Source organism: Enhydra lutris, unplaced genomic scaffold (genome assembly GCF_002288905.1).
Source record: "Enhydra lutris kenyoni isolate GAN:26980312 unplaced genomic scaffold, ASM228890v2 scaffoldscaffold43, whole genome shotgun sequence".
NCBI lineage: Eukaryota > Metazoa > Chordata > Mammalia > Carnivora > Mustelidae > Enhydra > Enhydra lutris.
This window is the reverse complement of record NW_019154127.1, coordinates 9,785,677-9,802,814: the sequence shown is the minus strand read 5'-3', so window position 1 is coordinate 9,802,814 and position 17,138 is coordinate 9,785,677. Positions and strand designations below refer to the sequence as shown.

Below are 17,138 nucleotides of genomic sequence, written 5' to 3'. Positions count from 1 at the left end.
TGTGTGTGTGTGTGTGTGTGTGTGTGTGTGTGTGTGTGTGTGTGTGTGTATTTGAAGTGTTGTTATTTTTTATTTTTGCCTTAAATTCCTTTTGGAATTTGAAAAAATGCCCATCTTACTGATGCTTGTACTCATTTGGGTGTTGATTTCCATCTGCATGTTTATGTTTCAGTCTGACTCGGTGGTTTTGCTGTCACAGTCTAGGCAGAGGACGTGCAGGCGCAAATACCCAAATTATGGTAGAAGAAATTTTGGCCGGCTTGACTTATCTTCTGGAAATGAATCTTCAAGCTCTATGAGACATGTGAGTTTTGTAACTTTAAATTATATAAAATAATGTTCAATAATTTGTCTTAATTCTTTCCTTTGTATCTGCCAAGAGTCTAAGATGAATTTTTAGCAGCTTTGTTGAGATACTTACCCTACCAGTGTTGTATAATCCAGTATCTCTAGTGTATTAACAGAATTGTGCTATCATCACTACTATTTAATTTCAAAATATTTTCATTGCCTCTAAAATGAAATCTTACACTCATTTGCAGTTACTTCCCAGCCCACCTCACTCAGCTCCAGGCAACCACTTTCTGTCTATATGGATTGATTGGCTTAATCTGGGCATTAAATATGAATGGAATCATACAATATGATTTTGTGACTGGCTTTTTTTGCTTAGCATAATGTTTCCAAGGTTGATCCCTGTGTGGCATGTATCCACACTTGTTTTTGGCTGTTAGGAATAATGCAGCTTACTAACAGACAGGTTTTTGATTGAATATAGGCTTTCATTTCATTTGGTATCTAGGAGTCAGTTTGCTGGGTCATGTGGTAACTCTATGTTTTCATCTTTTGAGGAATTGCTAAAATGTTTTCCAAAGCAGCTGCACTGTTTTATATTTCCATCAGTAATGTGTGAGGATTCCAGTCTCACCACATCCTTATCAGCACTTGGCATTGTCTGTACTATTGGTTTTAGCCATCCTAGCGGGAGTGAAGGGCTAGCTCACTGGTTTTGATTTGCATTTCCCTAATGATTAGTGATGTGGAACATGTGCTTATTTCTTGTCTGTGCAAATCTGTTGCCTGTTTTTCAGTCTGGTTGTCTTTTTTTGTTATTGCCGTGAAAGGTTTCTATTCTGGATGTGAGTCCTTGCAGATACAGGGTGTGTGCACACTCCATTCAGAGTGCTGGCGTCTCACTTACTGGATGGTTGGTTTCCTTCGAAGCACAAAAGTTTTATGAAGTTTGAGAAAATCCAGTTGATTTTTTTTTTTTTTTTAACTTAGTTGCTGGTGCTTTTGCTGTCATTTCTAAGCCTTTCTTTAACCCCTTGGCTTGACTTTAAGGAATCCTGTAGAATTAGTGGTCTTCATTTTGATTTTTTGGGGGGAAACCAATATTTTTGTAGAGTCTTTAAAAATTAATAATAGGATGTTAATATTTTCTAATCAGTAATGTTTTGAGGTTTAAAGTGTTCCATATGGATGGACAGACTATTTAATTCTGTTACAAAGCATTACAGTAGTAGTTCAGTTAGTGTTTGAGATTAAATCTAAATTCTTCCACTCAGACAAGTTGTTTAACCTTTTTGTGCTCTGGCCAGATATATAAAAGCAGTCAGTGTTAGCATGTATTCCTCAAAGATGTGAGAACTTAACTTGATTGTGAACTGTTTAAAATAGTGCCTAATATCCAATCATGCTAGCTGCTGTTATCACCAGCCTTTTAATTTATCTGACTTTGTTTTATGTGATTAGACTGTTTTTACATTAGTTTCTTCTTATTTATAGTGAATTGAGCATGTTTTAACCCTTTCTTAATAGTTTTGGACAGTTACGATAAACATTCCCACCTATCCTCACTAGTTTCTGGTTTATTCTGTGTTTTTCATACCTGTAGATTTTATTGTTTCTCCTTTTGTACACAAGATAGAGCATACTATAGATGCCCTTTTGCCCTTGACTTTTTTCACTTAAAATATTCTGGAACCCATTCCATATCGGTTCTTAAATATCTTCTCTGTGTTTTTTAAGAGTTGCATCACATGTGATTGTGGGCTTGTAACAGTTTATTTAACCACTTTCTCACGTGGGCATTTAGGACATTTCCGGTGTTTTTGTCATAAATAGTGTTACAGTGAATAATCTTTTTGTCTTTGTATGTAGTTTTGTCCTGTCGGAGATGCAATTTGGGAGTACATTTCTGGGAATGGGATTGCCAGGTCCAAAGATAGATGTCTATGAGTTGTATGAGAGAGTGATAAAAAAAAATTCCTGCTGAAGGAGGGTTCCAACTTGGCATTCCTACCAGTAGCACCTAGGAGTGCCTGTTTCCCTATCCATTAGCCCACAGAGTATGTTATACTTAATAATTTTTACCAATTTAGTGGGTGAGAGATGGTGTCCTAGTATAGTTTTATTTTTATGTTTTGGCTGTTCTTTTAGTGTGGTAAAATATAAAATTGATCATTTTAACTATTTTTCTGCATATAGTTCATTGGCATTAACTACATTTATGATGTGTGTGGCCATTACCACTGTATGTTTCTAGCACTCTCTCATCATCCCAGACATTCTGTATTCATTAACCATTTACTCTTATTTCCCTTCTCCATCCCTGGTAGCTTGCCTTCTACTTTCTGTCTCTCTATAAATTTGCCTATTCTAGGGACTTCTGTAAGTGGAATTGTGCAATATTTGTTCTTTTGTCTTTGGTTTATTTCACAGAAAGTTTTATTTTGACTTTCTCATATTATGTGTGAAGTTGTTGAACATTTCTTCATATATTTAGTGTGGTTTTTTTTTGTTTTTTTTGTTTTTTTTAAATCTTTATGCTCTGTGTATTTATGTCTTTTGGTCATTTCTCTATCATGTTTTTGGCCTCTCCTCACCCTGCCCTGAACCTTAATTTTTATCTTTTTTGGGGGGAGGCGGGGCAGAGGGAGATAACAAATCTTAAGCAGGCTCCTTGCCCAGTGTGGAGCCTGATGTAGGGCTTGGTCTCAAAACCCTGAGACCATGACCTAAGCTGAAATCAAGAGCCAGGAGTCGGACAGTTAACCAACTGAGCCACCCAAGCACATCCCCCTGCCTTAATTTTTAAAAAAGTTCTTTATAATTGGGGCACCTGGGTGGCTCAGTTGTTAAGCTCCTGCCTTTGACTCAGGTCATGATCCCTGGGATCGAGCCTTGCCTCAGGCTGCCTGCTCCGTGGAGAATCTGCTTCTTCCTCTCCCTCTGCTGTTCCCCCTGCTTATGCTCTCTCTCTTGGCTGTCCCTCTCTCTGTCAGATAAATAAATAAAAATAAAATCTTAAAAAAAATTCTTTATAACTAGGGATATATAATTCTTTATCTGTAGTTTGTAAGGTGCTGGGTGTTTTCTGCCATTACGGCCTCTAAGTAGTTATTATTTGGCATAGATGAAGGTTTCTGATTTCAGCAGATTTAATTTTTTACACATTCTGCTGTGTTCCTGAATTTTTGGGTTAATTTTATCATTGAATTTTCTGAGGTTTTCAGGTATCTTCTCCTTTGCACGGATACCTAGTTTCACTCCTAAGTTTTGTGCCTCTCATGGATTTCTCTGGTCTAACGGCATTCCTCAGTTCTTCCAGCGCAGCGCGGAGTGCTTGTAGAGACATGGGTCCGCATTCCTGTTGGTGGACACAAGTCTACCATTGTCACGTTAAGAAAGATGCTTTATTTTAGGTGTCTAAAGTATACATACATACCGTATTTTGCTAAGGGGATATCAATTAATGCTTATTTTCTTATATTCTTTTTGAAATACCAGGATTGATTATAGATTTTTTTTTTTTTTTTTTTGCTTTTTAAATCATTACTGGTATCAATCTTAGAATTTTTGTCTTTATTAATTTGGTGTGTTTTTAAGTAATGAGGAACTTTTTAAACTAATGGAAGCATAGATAATGTGGAATGTTAAAACCACTTGACCTTTTAAAATCATGATTTTGTGGTTTGGTGTCCTTGGTTTTAGGCATCGATACGAATTCATTCACCTATGTTGTTGCAGGGGGGTGGGGGTGAGGGGGGCTCTTGTGGCTGGGTGGAGATGGGGGTGTGTGTGTAATGTGTATGGCAGTAGGATAGAGATTGTGGCATTGTGTATATACATGTTGGTCCATTCCATTTTGTTTTGGAAAGCACTGATGGTAGGAAGGTTAGCCAAATTTTTAATTCCAGTCCCTGTACTTATCCTCCTGTGACCCCAGGCTTGTTATTTACTTTTACTTTTCTTACTCCTGGGTGTTCCTATAGATGAAGAGCTAGTAATGTATAGGGCCTGGGAGACAGGAAAACACTCAGAGGCAGGGTGGATCTAAGTTTTGTGGGGTTGAAGCTTGTGTAATCTTAGGACTTTTTTTTTTTTTTTTTTTAAGAAAAGTAACTCAAAGTTTCAAGTAGATTATGCCACCTTGATGGGCAAGTTAAATCAGAATCTCTGAAACTTAGTGTTGTTTTCTTATTTTCTTAGTTCTTAATTTCTTAATTTTTTTTGTTCTTAATTCTGCCTATGTTAACAGGTGTTTGGAGAGTTGGGGTAACACATATAAGACATTTCATACGGTGTGTGGTTTCGAGGTAGTAGCTTTGAAGAGTTTTTATTACTGTGATTTTAAAAAATAGTTGATTTGAGCATGCGAAGTACATTCCATTTAGTAGTTCTGTTGTGCTAGGCCTAGAATGTACTCCTGGAATAGTGTTGGGCTCACATTTTGAGCAACAGTTTGTAGAATATTTTGACTTTACATTTTGCCTATTCATATGAATTAAACAAAAATAGGGTTTTTTTGTTTTTTGTTTTTTAAGATTTTATTTATTTGAGAGAGGGGGAGAGCACAGAGGGAGAAGCAGACTCCTACTGAGCAAAGAGCCCATTGTGGGACTTGATCCCCGGACCCTGAGATCATGACCTGAGCCAAAGGCAGAGGCTTAACCAACTGAGCCACCTGGACGCCCCCAAAAGTAGATATTAACTTGATATTTTCCCTTTTGAGTTTTGGATCTTACTGACATTTTCATTGTCTATTATTAAAGCTCCTAAAGTAAATGCTGTTACAGGAAAAGGTCCTCAATTTAAAAGTACCTGCCTGGGACTCATGGCCAGAACTTAAAGTGGATTGCAACCATTGGTGCTGTGACGATCAGAAAGTTGTTTGTTCCCCTCTCTTCCCTTTAAAAAAAGTGGGGGGGACACCTGGGTAGCTCAGTGGGTTAAAGCCTCTGCCTTTGGCTCAGGTCATGGGATTGAGCCCCACATCAGGCTCTCTGCTCAACAGGGAGCCTGCTTCCCCCTCTGTCTTTCTGCCTGCCTCTCTGCCTACTTGTGATTGCTGTCAAATAAATAAAATCTTTTTTTTTTTTTTTTTAAAGGACTGTTTTGGAGCAGTTTTAGGTTTACAGAAAAATTACACAATGAGTACAGTGAATTCCCATATACTCTCTTCCCTTCACACAGTCTTTTCTATTAGTAACGTCTTGAATTAGTGTGGTGCATTTGCTATAACTGGTGAGGTGAATTCCCTGGTTTACATTAGGGATCACCGTGTGTTGTATAGTTCTGTGGGTTTTGACAAATGCCATATCAGTATCTACCATAACAGCATCAGACAGAGCAGTTTCACTCCCCTAAACCCCACTGGGCTATACTTACTCTTCTCTCCCTCCTCCTGAGCCACTGGCAACCATTGATCCTTTTACTGTTTCCATAGACTTTTCCAGAATGCCTTATAGTTGGGTTATACAGTATGGAGCCTTTTCAGATTGGCTATTTTCTAGTAATATGAATTTTAAGTTTCCTCTATAACTTTTTGTGGCTTGATGTTTCATTTCTTTATAGAACTGAGTAATATTCGGTTGTCTGAATTTACGACAGTTTATATATTCACCTACTGAAGGACATGCTGGCTGCTTCTAAGTTTTGGCAGTTATGAATAAAGCTGTTATAAACTTACACATACCGGTTTTGTATGGACAATATTTTTAATGCACTTGGGTAAATACCAAGGAGCAAGTTTATTGCATCGTATGATAAGGCCCTGTTGGACAGCTTTTGTAAGAAACTTCCAGACTTTCCCGAGCGGCCATGTTGTATTTTGTATTTCCATAGTCAATGAGGGAGAGACCCTGTTGCTGTTTGTTGTTGTTAGATGTCTGTTCTTCACAGATTCATCTGTAGATTCAACACCATCCCAATCAAAATACCAAGTTAATTTTGTGGGTGTTGCCAGAGTGATTCTAAAGTTTACTTGCAGAGGTAAAAGACCTAGGATACTGAAGAAAGTAGTTGGAGGACTGACACTACCTGACATTAAGAGTTAGTATAAGTCTGTAATTTTTAAAACAATATGAGATCAGTGAAAGCGTAGACAATAGTTGAGTGGAACAGAATAGGGAAACCGAGAAATAGACTAATAAACAGGTGATCAAGTAGCGTTTGACAAAGGAGCAAATACCACTCAGTGTATAAAACATAGTTTTTCAACAAATGGTGTTGGAATGACTGGATATTCACGTTAAAAAAAAAAAAATCTAGACAGAGACTTCTCACAAAAATTAACTCAAAATGGATCATAAACTTAATATAAAATGCAAAATGGAAATTTCTAGAAGATAACATACAGTAAAATATAGGGGACGTTGGCAATGGCAGTGACTTTTTAGATAGAACACCAGAAGCACAATCCCATAGAGAAAAACGTGTCAAGCTAGAGTTCATTGAAATTAAAATCTGCTCTGGGAAAGATACCATTAAGAGAATGAAAAAGCAAGCATATTGACTGGGAAAAGATATTTGTAGAACTGCTATCTGATAAAGGACTTGTATTTAAAACATACCATGAATTCTTAAAACACATGAATCCAGTTTAAGAATTAGCAAAATGCCTGACACCTCATCAAAGAATATCTATAGGTCATATGGAAAGATGCACAACGTCCGTCATGGGAGTGAGAGTAGAACAACGAGAGCCCGTTGCATACCTGTCACGGTGGCCTAAGTCCAATAAAATGCTGAGAACATCTACATTGACTTTTTACGAGCTTCACTCAGAAGGGCCGGCTGTATCAACAGTAGTAGGGTTAAGTCTTAGACTCTAATGCCTTATGCTTGATAAGAAAAAGAATATAGTAAGGACATTTATTTCTTGTTTTTTTAAGTCCATCTAACTCTTTTCTTGCCCGATGGCCTAAGATGATCAGGACAAAGTGTAGTTTTTCTTGACTTGTATTGTTTAATCTCCAAGATCAGGATTTTTATTTTATCTACATCTCCCCCCGGCCCGACCCCGGCCAATAGGAGACTTCCTGTGATCAGAGTGAAGGCTCTTGTTCTTCTGAAGAGGAAGAATGGAGGAGTGATCGAAGAAGTGAGAGTGACAGCGAGAGTTCAAGGTATCTGCTTTTCCTTGTTCCCATCTTTTCCGCAGTTCAGTCGTAGGTGTGGATGCAGTGGGGCATGGATGGCATTCTAGACAGAAGAGCTCACATCTCTGGGACAACTGACTTTTTAGTACATTTAAAAGGAGAAGAAAACCGGATTAACAACTTTATCTGTAGAAAATATTTGAGGTATTTTTGACTGTAAACATTTGAGCCCGGCAGGACGTCGGGTGTGTGTACTCAAAATCATTCCAGTCTTGAGCTGCATTTCTAATGAGTAGTATCCAAAGTGTATGTGGTAACACCATCATTCTGTTTATTATTAGTTATGCATGTGTTGACCTTGTGTTTAGTTTTGATACTGAAATTTCATTGGATTGAGATGTTAACATCTGTTCCTTCTCTTGGTAAATAAATGTCAGCTTCATCTTTGACAGATGCTTAAGCCAGAAACCTGGACCTCTTTCTCTTTTCATGAACATATCCATCACCACATGTAGGAAGGTGCCTCTATAGGACTGAAAGTATCTTCTTTCTGTTTCCATTGGTCCTGTTCTTGTCTAGACCACCTTACTGTACTCCGTTTCCTTTCTTGACTTCTCTTACTCCATTATGATTAGGAGCTGGAGTAATTTTTAGAACACTTGTCTATTTTTTTTTAAATTCATTTTTAATTATGAAACAGACATAATAAAATTTACTGTCTTAACTGTTGTTAAGTGTATGTTTCAGTAGTGTTAAGTACATTCATACTGTCTTGCTCACACTCTCCAGAGCTTGATGCAAAACTGAAACTGTATACCTGTTAAACAGTGATTCTCCACCTCCCATCCCCGTCCTCTGGCAACCACTGTTATGCTTTCTATCTCTATAATTATTATCTTTTAATTCAGCTTTTCTTGAATTTCATTATACAAAGCAGGTGCTCTTGAATTTTTTCTAAATAACTCTTTTATAATAAACAGCTCTTAGAAATGTGTGTTAGTGTGTGTATGTTTTATTGAGCCTGAGAGGTATGTGGTTGGCCAGTGATGGCCCAATAGAGTCCTTTGTCGTCCTTTTCTGTATTTTCTGAAGCTAGCACTGGGCAGGGGCTCATTTTCTGGGTCTAGTTTCCTGTCGGACTCCGCTTCTGCTCTGGGGTGGGCTACGAGTTCCTCTCACGAATCTTCTGTCATATCAAGGAAAGGTCCCCCTCTTGGCAAGAAGCTCTGACCACTTACAGCTTTCTATTTGTTGTGGTTATGTTTTCCTTGGGCATCTTGGTCTGTTCACAGATGGTTTTTCATTCCAGTTAAAATTTCTAGTCTATTCCTGAGCCCCCTCTCACTTGGGGTGGGGAGGAGGGCCCACTCTTACGGTTCTGTGTGATCTCTCCTGTTTTCATAACTACACTCCATCTTCTGAAAGGGGATCGTTGGTTGGCTCTAAATGTTGTGTTCCAGTGTCTCCTCTATATTATACTTTAAAATAATTCCTCAGGCTTACATCCTTTCCTGATTTCCAGCGTCAGTGCAGGTTTCTGTCTTTCTCATGATCTCTGGTTATTTCAGTATTCACTGAAGTATTCATGGTGAAGGCAGAGTGTTAGAGTTAAATTTTCCCACGATCCTTCTTTCCTTCCCTCTCCATCTCTTCTCTTAATGTCATGTGACTGGTTTGCTGTCAGGGCTTAGATTCTGGTTCCCTGCAACTTACACTTTTTTCCTTTGCCAGTGACTCGTCATCTCGATATTCTGATTGGACCGCTGATGCAGGCATCAATCTGCAGCCACCTCTGCGGACGTCATCGCGTCGGCGGGTTACCCGCTTTTGCAGTAGTTCAGAGGATGAAATGTCTACTGAAAATTTATCTCCTCCAAAGCGGAGACGAAAGAGAAAGAAAGAAAATAAGCCCAAAAAAGAGGTAAGAGAAGTATATCTTTAAAAACATCTTTTTACACTTTTTATAGAGGTGTTTCTGTCCATATTTAGAAATTAAGGGGCGCCTGGGTGGCTCAGTGGGTTAAGCCTCTGCCTTCAGCTCAAGTCATGATCTCAGGGTCCTGGGATCAAGCCCCACATCGGGCTCTCTGCTCAGCGGGGAGCCTGCTTCCCCCTCTCTTTCTGCCTGCCTCTCTGTCTACTTGTGATCTCTCTCTCAAATAAATAAATAAAATCTTAAAAAAAAAATTAAAAGTCTTGGGGCACCTGGTGAGTTCACTTGGATGAGCGTCTGCCTTCAGCTCAGGTCGTGATTCCAGGGTCCTGGGATCAAGCCCCACATCAGGCTCCCTACTTGGTGGGGAGCCTGCTTCTCCCTCTTCTTCTGCCTGCAGCTCCTCCCTCTTGTGCTGTCTCTCCATCAAATAAATAAAATTTAAAAAAAATTAAAAATCTTTAGGAAATTGGAACTTTTATATTCTTTTGACACTGTTAGCACAACTCAAATGTAAAATGGAATTTATATTTGGAAAAGCTACTCTGTTGTGAAGCCTTCTCTGTTGAATCTGCCCCAGATTGGCCTTGGCACTGACTCCTTCCCCAGTTTGCCACCTAAAGGAGGAACTCTGTTTTGCTCAGAATCCCACTATAACTCTTTATTTTCTCCTGTTAATCAACACCAGAAATATGCTTCAGGGCATTTTGGGGCACTTTATTCTTCTCTGATCTGTTACTGCCACGTGTCCCAGATGCATCTGGCATGTTCTCCTTCGTTTGGCAGGTTCACGCTCTTAACTGTGCTGTTCCTATTCCTTACCATATGCACAGGGCTCATGTCGTGCCGGTGGTGGCCATTATTTAAAGATGCCCCCTGTTTGTACTTGTTCTCTTTTGCTGTGTAACTTAGCTCCTTAAAACAGCGAACTTGTATTCATGTTCTGATGGATTGGGACTCGGAGGGCTGATTGGCTAGGTGATTTGTGGCTCACAAGGTTGCACACAGTGGCTGGAGTTGGCAGCTGTCTGAGGGTTCCATCTTCTCTGAAGCTTACTCACGACTCAGTTCCTCACCACAGGGCTCCTCCGCAGTGCTGCGTGGGCGTCTGTGGGACATGGTGGCTGGTTTTCCCCGAGCAAGTGATCCTGAAGTGTAAGCAAGAGGTGAACACGAATCCCTGTGACAGCCTAGTCTTCAAAGGCTCTCATCACTTCTGTTTTATTCTGTTTGTTAGAAGCAGTTCCAGCCCACCCTCAAGTGGAGATGTGGCTGCACCTCTTGAAGAGGAGAAGAGGAGGATCAAAGAGTTTGTGGCGGTGTTTTAAAATCACCAGTTTTAAAACCTCAGTCAAGAGGAGACTGTGATGATTGGTCCCTGGTGGAATTCAGAATGGTGTGTCGGTAGGGCAGGCTGTCTGTTGAAGAGGATTTAGGTTGGAAATTAGGTCCCTCCTGTAGGATATAAAGTGTTACAAAGAACCTTAGAAATTCAGGAGATGCTAGAAAAGTGCTAGGTAAATCTGCAATGCTTTCACAAGTGATACGTTCCTGTGTATGTTAAGGAACCAAATATGTATGCTATTTAAAAACTAATCATTAGGTGACGAGCCCATAAATAGGCATTCTCAGTGGTGAAGTTTCTTTTGTTGTTTATTTATTTATTTATTTTTAAGATTTTATTTATTTATCACAGAGAAAGAGTGATAGAGCACAGGCAGGGGGAGCAGGTCACCAGTGAGCAGGGAGCCTGATGCAGGACTCTATTCCAGGAATCATGACCTGAGCCGAAGGCAGCTGCTTAACTGACTGAGCCCCCCAGGCACCCCGTGTTTTTCAGTTACACAGTGTACACATGCCCTTTCTGTTGTACTAAACTTTGTTCTGTTCCCCTTGGCAGAGCTTGCGCAGGATGACTCCGGTGGAGCTTGCAAATACGGAGCATTTATATGAGTTTCATCCTCCAGTTTGGATAACTGACACCACACTTCGAAAGTCTCCTTTTGTTCCTCAAATGGGTGATGAGGTGAGAGTAAAAAATTTTAAAAATGTGAATATGGACACCATAAGACAAAATATTTTACTGTTAGGTTTTAATTTTTAAATGTATGCTTTTTGCAGGTAATATATTTTCGACAGGGTCATGAAGCTTATATTGAGGCTGTCAGAAGGAGTAACATCTATGAGCTGAAGCCCAACAAGGAGCCGTGGAGAAAAATGGATCTCAGGGTAAGAGGACGGTGTCATTACGTCATTAAACAGTTAGCACATGGATAGTTAAATATTTACAAATCCATTAAAAATAAACCAGCTTGAGACATATTTCTTTACTATCTTTCCATTGGTTTCCTGCTTTCTGCTATCAACTTTTAAGACTTACGATCTGGCAGGAAGACATGTTTGTCAGTGGGTGGTCTTTGTGTATTGTCAAAACTAAGTGTGTCAGAGTCTTTCGGGAAGGCAGCTTGGCGGTATATATCATTGATCTTAAGATGCATGTATCAGGATACATGTTCAAAAGAAGTACAACTTTTCAAGAGAGGAAATACAAATTGGAAAAAAGGTTGGACCCCATGCATAATAAACTAGATTGCTGAAAACAATATAGAATACCCCTGTACTTAACCAGTTTTATAATTTTTTTTAAAAAATAACATTTAGAGAAAGAAACTACCACATTTTAGCAAGTAACAAAGGTTTTGGTTTGTTACCAGTTATTCACATTGGGGAGACAGGGTCCATGAAAAAGCCCAGGCTTTCTGGAGGCTATTTTAACAATTGGAATCGAAATTGAAAGATATTTAGATGTTTTGGGGCACCTGGGTGGCTCAGCCATTAAGCATCTGCCTTCGGCTCAGGTCATGATCCGAGGATCCTGAGATCGAGTCCAGCATCGGGCTCCCTGCTTCTCCCTCTCCCACTCCCCTTGCTTATATTCCTTATCTCACTGTCTCTCTCTCTCTCTCTCTGTCAAGTAAATAAAATCTTTAAAAAAATATATATATATATTTAGATGTTTTAATTCAGTGATTTTACTTCCAGTAATTTAGGAAACAGTTGGAAATGCATGTGAATTTTTGAGCAAGGCGATTTCATTTCACTGTTTATAAAAACAAAAAATTAGAAAATGTCCAAATATCCTATAGCGTTGAATGAATCGAATCATGGTACATTCACAGAATTAACTACTATGTAGAGCCCACTGTGTAATTGAGGCTTTTAAAATATTTGTTTTTGAATGACTATTGACTTTTTATAATTTATTACTAAGGAAAAGTAGGATGTGGAATATTTGTGGTTTTGATAAAAATTTACAGATGCATGTCTTAACAAAAATAAATACATCAAAAAGTCAATAGTGATTACATGTGGAATAGCATTACAGTTGATTTTTATTTTATTCTTTATGCTTTTATGTTTCTGATATTCCGGTAACTATTAGATGATGAGAATAGCTGTGTTAGCAAAGACAGCTGTTCTTAACGACCCTTCAACTTAGTGGCTATCCTTCTTGAACTTGGCTTGAGTTATGTTCTGATTTATGTACGTCTGTCTCACTTAATACTGAGTCTCTGAGTACAGCTGATCCTCATTATTCACAGATTGCATATTTGAATTTGCCTTTTGGTGTATGTTATTTGTGACCCAAAATCAATGCTCATGATGCTTTCTGGTCACTTGCAAACATTCACAGAGTGGCAGAAGATTTGATTTGCATGACCAGCATGTTTAGAGCTGAGAGTGAGCAAGGTGATGCCTTCTTATTTGAGCCCTCATCTCATAAATAAGGGTCCTTTTCATAGTCTGTTTAATGCAATAGTAAAGACTGTTTACATTTTTATGCTTTTTGTTGGTGACTTGCTGTGTAAAAGAGCCCGCAAGTGTAGTGCTTAAAGTGCTCTCCTGTGTTAGCACAAGAAAGTGATGATGTGCTTTGTGGGGAAAAATGTGTGTTAGATAAACTTCGTTTAGATGTGAGTTATACTACTTTGGGCTGTGTGTTCAGTGCTAATGAATCAACGTATTAGATGAAGTGTCTTTACACAGAAGCACACAGAACAGGATTGTGTATCTCTGAGAACAAAGCTGCAAAGAAATTCAGATTATTCACAGCAGTTATCTTTAGATATTGAGCTGGTCAGTGACTTACATGTTCCTTCTTCCGCTTGTGGTATATTTTCTAAAGTTAGTATATTCCTTACATTAGAAACAGTGTTAAATGTCTGTCCTAAAAAAGATGTGAAGCAAAATGATTGCAGTTAATGATTGATGTGTCATGAAATGATAGCAAAAATGATTATAATTAATGTTAAATTGGAAGCTAAATTGTGAGTTTACTTAATGTGGCAGTATGTGGAGAATTATGGTCTTGAGGAATTGCTCTGTTTTAACCATTTTTAAACACTTTTTTAAAAAAAAATATCTGTTAAAAGGATCAAGAATTGGTCAAAATAGTTGGAATACGATATGAGGTTGGGCCCCCTACACTCTGTTGCCTCAAACTTGCATTTATAGATCCTGCAACTGGAAGACTAATGGACAAATCTTTCTCTATTAGGTATGTGTTACTATTTTTTTATGGAATTATTTAAGTTTAGATTTTTCCTCTTGCTGATGAGCAGGTTCTTTCCCTAGCTGTAGGGTAAATAGTAGAGCACTGTGGACAGCCTGTGAGTTGAGGTTCTGGTGGATGGGAGCCCACTAGAAGTAAAGATCATGTGTTAAAACAACAGTGATGCGTTGGCGTGTTGTATACCTTTCTCTGTGCCACTTAAATGTGTGGAGTATTCTGGGCTGGGGGGACATTTCTTCTGTCTTTATTTTTGAGCAAACGTTAGAATAAATAATCTTTGAAGCCTGTGCTGTCTGTTACGGTAGCCCTCAGCCACAGTGGCTCTTGAGCACGTAGAGTGTGGCCGATTTCAGTTGGGTGTGATGTTAGGTGTACACGCTAGAGTTTGAAGACTTGATACAGAGAAAAAGATTATATAAAATATCTCATTATTTTGTACTTAAAACAATGTGAAGCAGGATTTAAGGTATGTAGGTATGAATTTTACTAGCTTCTTTTTACTTATTTTTAATAAGGCTAGTTGAAAAATAAAAACTACAAGTGCAGCTCCCATCCTGTTTCTTTTAGACATTGTTGCTCTAAACTATAACCTCCTACTCAGGGAGTTTAACAGTTTTTTATATTTCTGTTTAGATACCATGATATGCCAGATGTTATTGACTTTCTTGTATTGCGTCAATTTTATGATGAAGCAAGACAGAGGAATTGGCAGTCTTGTAAGTCCATCCCTACTGAGTTTTATATGCCTTCAAAAAATGATCTCTCATTTTATTGGTCTATTTGTGTGGTTCTGGTGCTGCTTTTTATGGAGGATGCGAACACGTAAGTTGTGGAAAGATATAAGCGACTGGAGTATATTTTGCTTAGGGCTGGTACTTACATCTCCTTAATACCGTTTTTAGTCAAGCACCATTTCTTGTATTCGGATAGTACCTGACTTTTTGAAGGGATTATGAAATACCAAATACCAATGAAATACCAAAAGTAGAAATTTATTAATGGCAGGGAGATGGGTAGAGGGGTGAAGGAATTAAGGGCTTCTAATAATGTGGAAAAATATGAAATATTCATAAAAAGTCATGTTTACATGAATTTGAAAATATATTAAGAACCTCAAAACTGGGATGCCTGGATGGTGTAGTCAGTTAAGCGTCTGCCCTCGGCTCAGGTCATGATCCCAGGGTCCTGGGATTGAGTGCTGCGTTGGGCTCTTTGCTCAGCCAGGAGCCTACTTTTCCCTCTGCCTGTTGCTTCCCTTGCTTGTACTTTCTCTCTCTTTGACAAATTAAAAAAACAAAACAAACCCTCAAAACAAGTAGATCTGATAATTGCAATATTGCTGTTTTTTTTTTTTTTTTCAGTTTTACAGAATTTAGTTTAAGCATACTTTGTTTAGTTAATACTATTTGTGGGTATTTTCTTACATGAATATTCTCTTTCTTGGGGGTGAGATGTAACTTTAATTTTGATTGCTACCATTTCCTTAAAAATTTCCTTGAAGAAAGAACTGCGAATCTACCAAGGATAGATAAGTGACTTTTTTTTTGGTCAGTGATTTTGTTTTGAGAATGGTGAAGAACATGGGAAAGAAAGGTGGGGTTATTACAGTGGTCTGTGTTTCTTTTGTAATATATGTGAAGTAGCTCACATACAGCATGTTCCTCTAGACGCATTCTTAAAATACATTCCCAAAATGACTGAAGTTGGTTGGAGCACTCTCTACAGTTATTTGGGTTTGTAGTGGAGTCCTCCTAATACCTACTTGCCTGCTTTTATTTATCCTGCCAAGATAAAGGAGTATTTGGATGTTTAATTATTTCTTCTTCTTCTTTTTTTTTTTTAAGAGAGGGAGTTGGGAGGGGCAGAGGGAGAAGGAGAGAGAATCCTAAGCAAGCTCCATGCCTGAGGTGAGACTCGATCTCACAACCCTGAGATCATGATCTGAGCTGAAACGAAGAGTCAGATGCTCAACTGACTGAGCCACCCAGGCTCCTAATTTTTTAAATAATCGATATGTAAGCATTTCCAAGGGTGCATCTAGAACTGATTCTTATTGTGAAGCCATAACAATTAAGACAGTTTTAAGTGGCATTATTTATATAGGAACAACTTTGGAACAATCATGGATTAAATTCACATCATAACTTTTATAATCTGTTTTATTCTTTAAGAAATATTTCAGAGCTGTATATATTTAATATACTTAATAAACAAGTATTTATTGATAGTACATATTGTTACAAATGATTTTTGAGTTTTATTAAACTTGGTTTTTTGTTTCTTGTAGTAAAACGTAATGGAACTTATTTGGGGGTGGGTGTTTGGATGCACCAAACAACAGCATCTAGTCATAATATTTAGTCTGTTCTACGGTTTGGTTATATGCTTTCAGTAAATTGCCCCCTGTAACATTGTATCTTTTTAATATTGACTTTATCACTGAAGATTGCTGAAAGGTGGCTAATTTTAAGATCAAGAAATAATTTTTATCTGTATCATTGTATTTTATAAATTAAAAATGTTAATCTTGGCAAATTGGTGTCTCAGACTTGGTCTTGTCTTACAGGTGACAGATTCCGATCCATCATTGATGATGCTTGGTGGTTTGGGACAGTGCTAAGTCAAGAGCCATATCAGCCACAGTACCCTGATAGTCATTTCCAGTGCTACATCGTTAGGTCTGTATGCAGTTGAAAATTAATTCTCCACTGGTGGGTGGTTTTATGAAGAACTATTAGGTTCAGGTTAAAGACGATTTAGTCTTTAACTAAAGACACGATTTAGTCTTTCATCGAGTCCTGTCTGTCTCCGCTGTGTGGTATCTCTAAGATGCCCTTGCTGCTTCCTGTTCACCAATACCCCCGGAGGCAGGCTCTGCTTTCTTCCCTTGGGACCATTTCTATAGCCACCTGGTATTTTCTCAGTGTAATACTGCAGGATTCTTTTTTTTTTTTTAAATTAATTAATTAATTAATTTATTTTTAATTTTATTTTTTATAAACATATAATACATTTTTATCCCCAGAGGTACAGGTCTGTGAATCGCCAGGTTTACACACTTCACAGCACTCACCATAGCACATACCCTCCCCAGTGTCCATAATCCCACCCCCCCTCTTCCAACCCCCCTCGCCCCATCAACCCTCAGTTTGTTTTGTGAGATTAAGAGTCACTTATGGTTTGTCTCCCTCCCAATCCCTTCTTGTTTCATTTACTCTTCTACCCCCTTAACCCCCCATGTTGCATC

General features: G+C 38.3%; 1 protein-coding gene across 3 annotated transcripts in view; it reads left to right on the top strand.

Annotated features, from left to right (window-relative positions):
• Nucleotides 1-17,138, top strand: part of LOC111155637 (bromodomain and WD repeat domain containing 1) — a 124,235-nt gene that overhangs the window by 66,684 nt on the left and 40,413 nt on the right. For 2 of the 3 annotated variants that reach the window (XM_022515908.1, XM_022515909.1), the window contains exons 21-28: nucleotides 173-304; nucleotides 7,318-7,412; nucleotides 9,117-9,306; nucleotides 11,219-11,344; nucleotides 11,440-11,547; nucleotides 13,752-13,876; nucleotides 14,525-14,607; nucleotides 16,458-16,569. In XM_022515908.1, the coding sequence (XP_022371616.1) occupies nucleotides 173-304; nucleotides 7,318-7,412; nucleotides 9,117-9,306; nucleotides 11,219-11,344; nucleotides 11,440-11,547; nucleotides 13,752-13,876; nucleotides 14,525-14,607; nucleotides 16,458-16,569 (971 nt within the window). The remainder of the gene's footprint in view (nucleotides 1-172; nucleotides 305-7,317; nucleotides 7,413-9,116; nucleotides 9,307-11,218; nucleotides 11,345-11,439; nucleotides 11,548-13,751; nucleotides 13,877-14,524; nucleotides 14,608-16,457; nucleotides 16,570-17,138) is intronic. The other variant, XM_022515910.1, reaches the window with a different exon arrangement.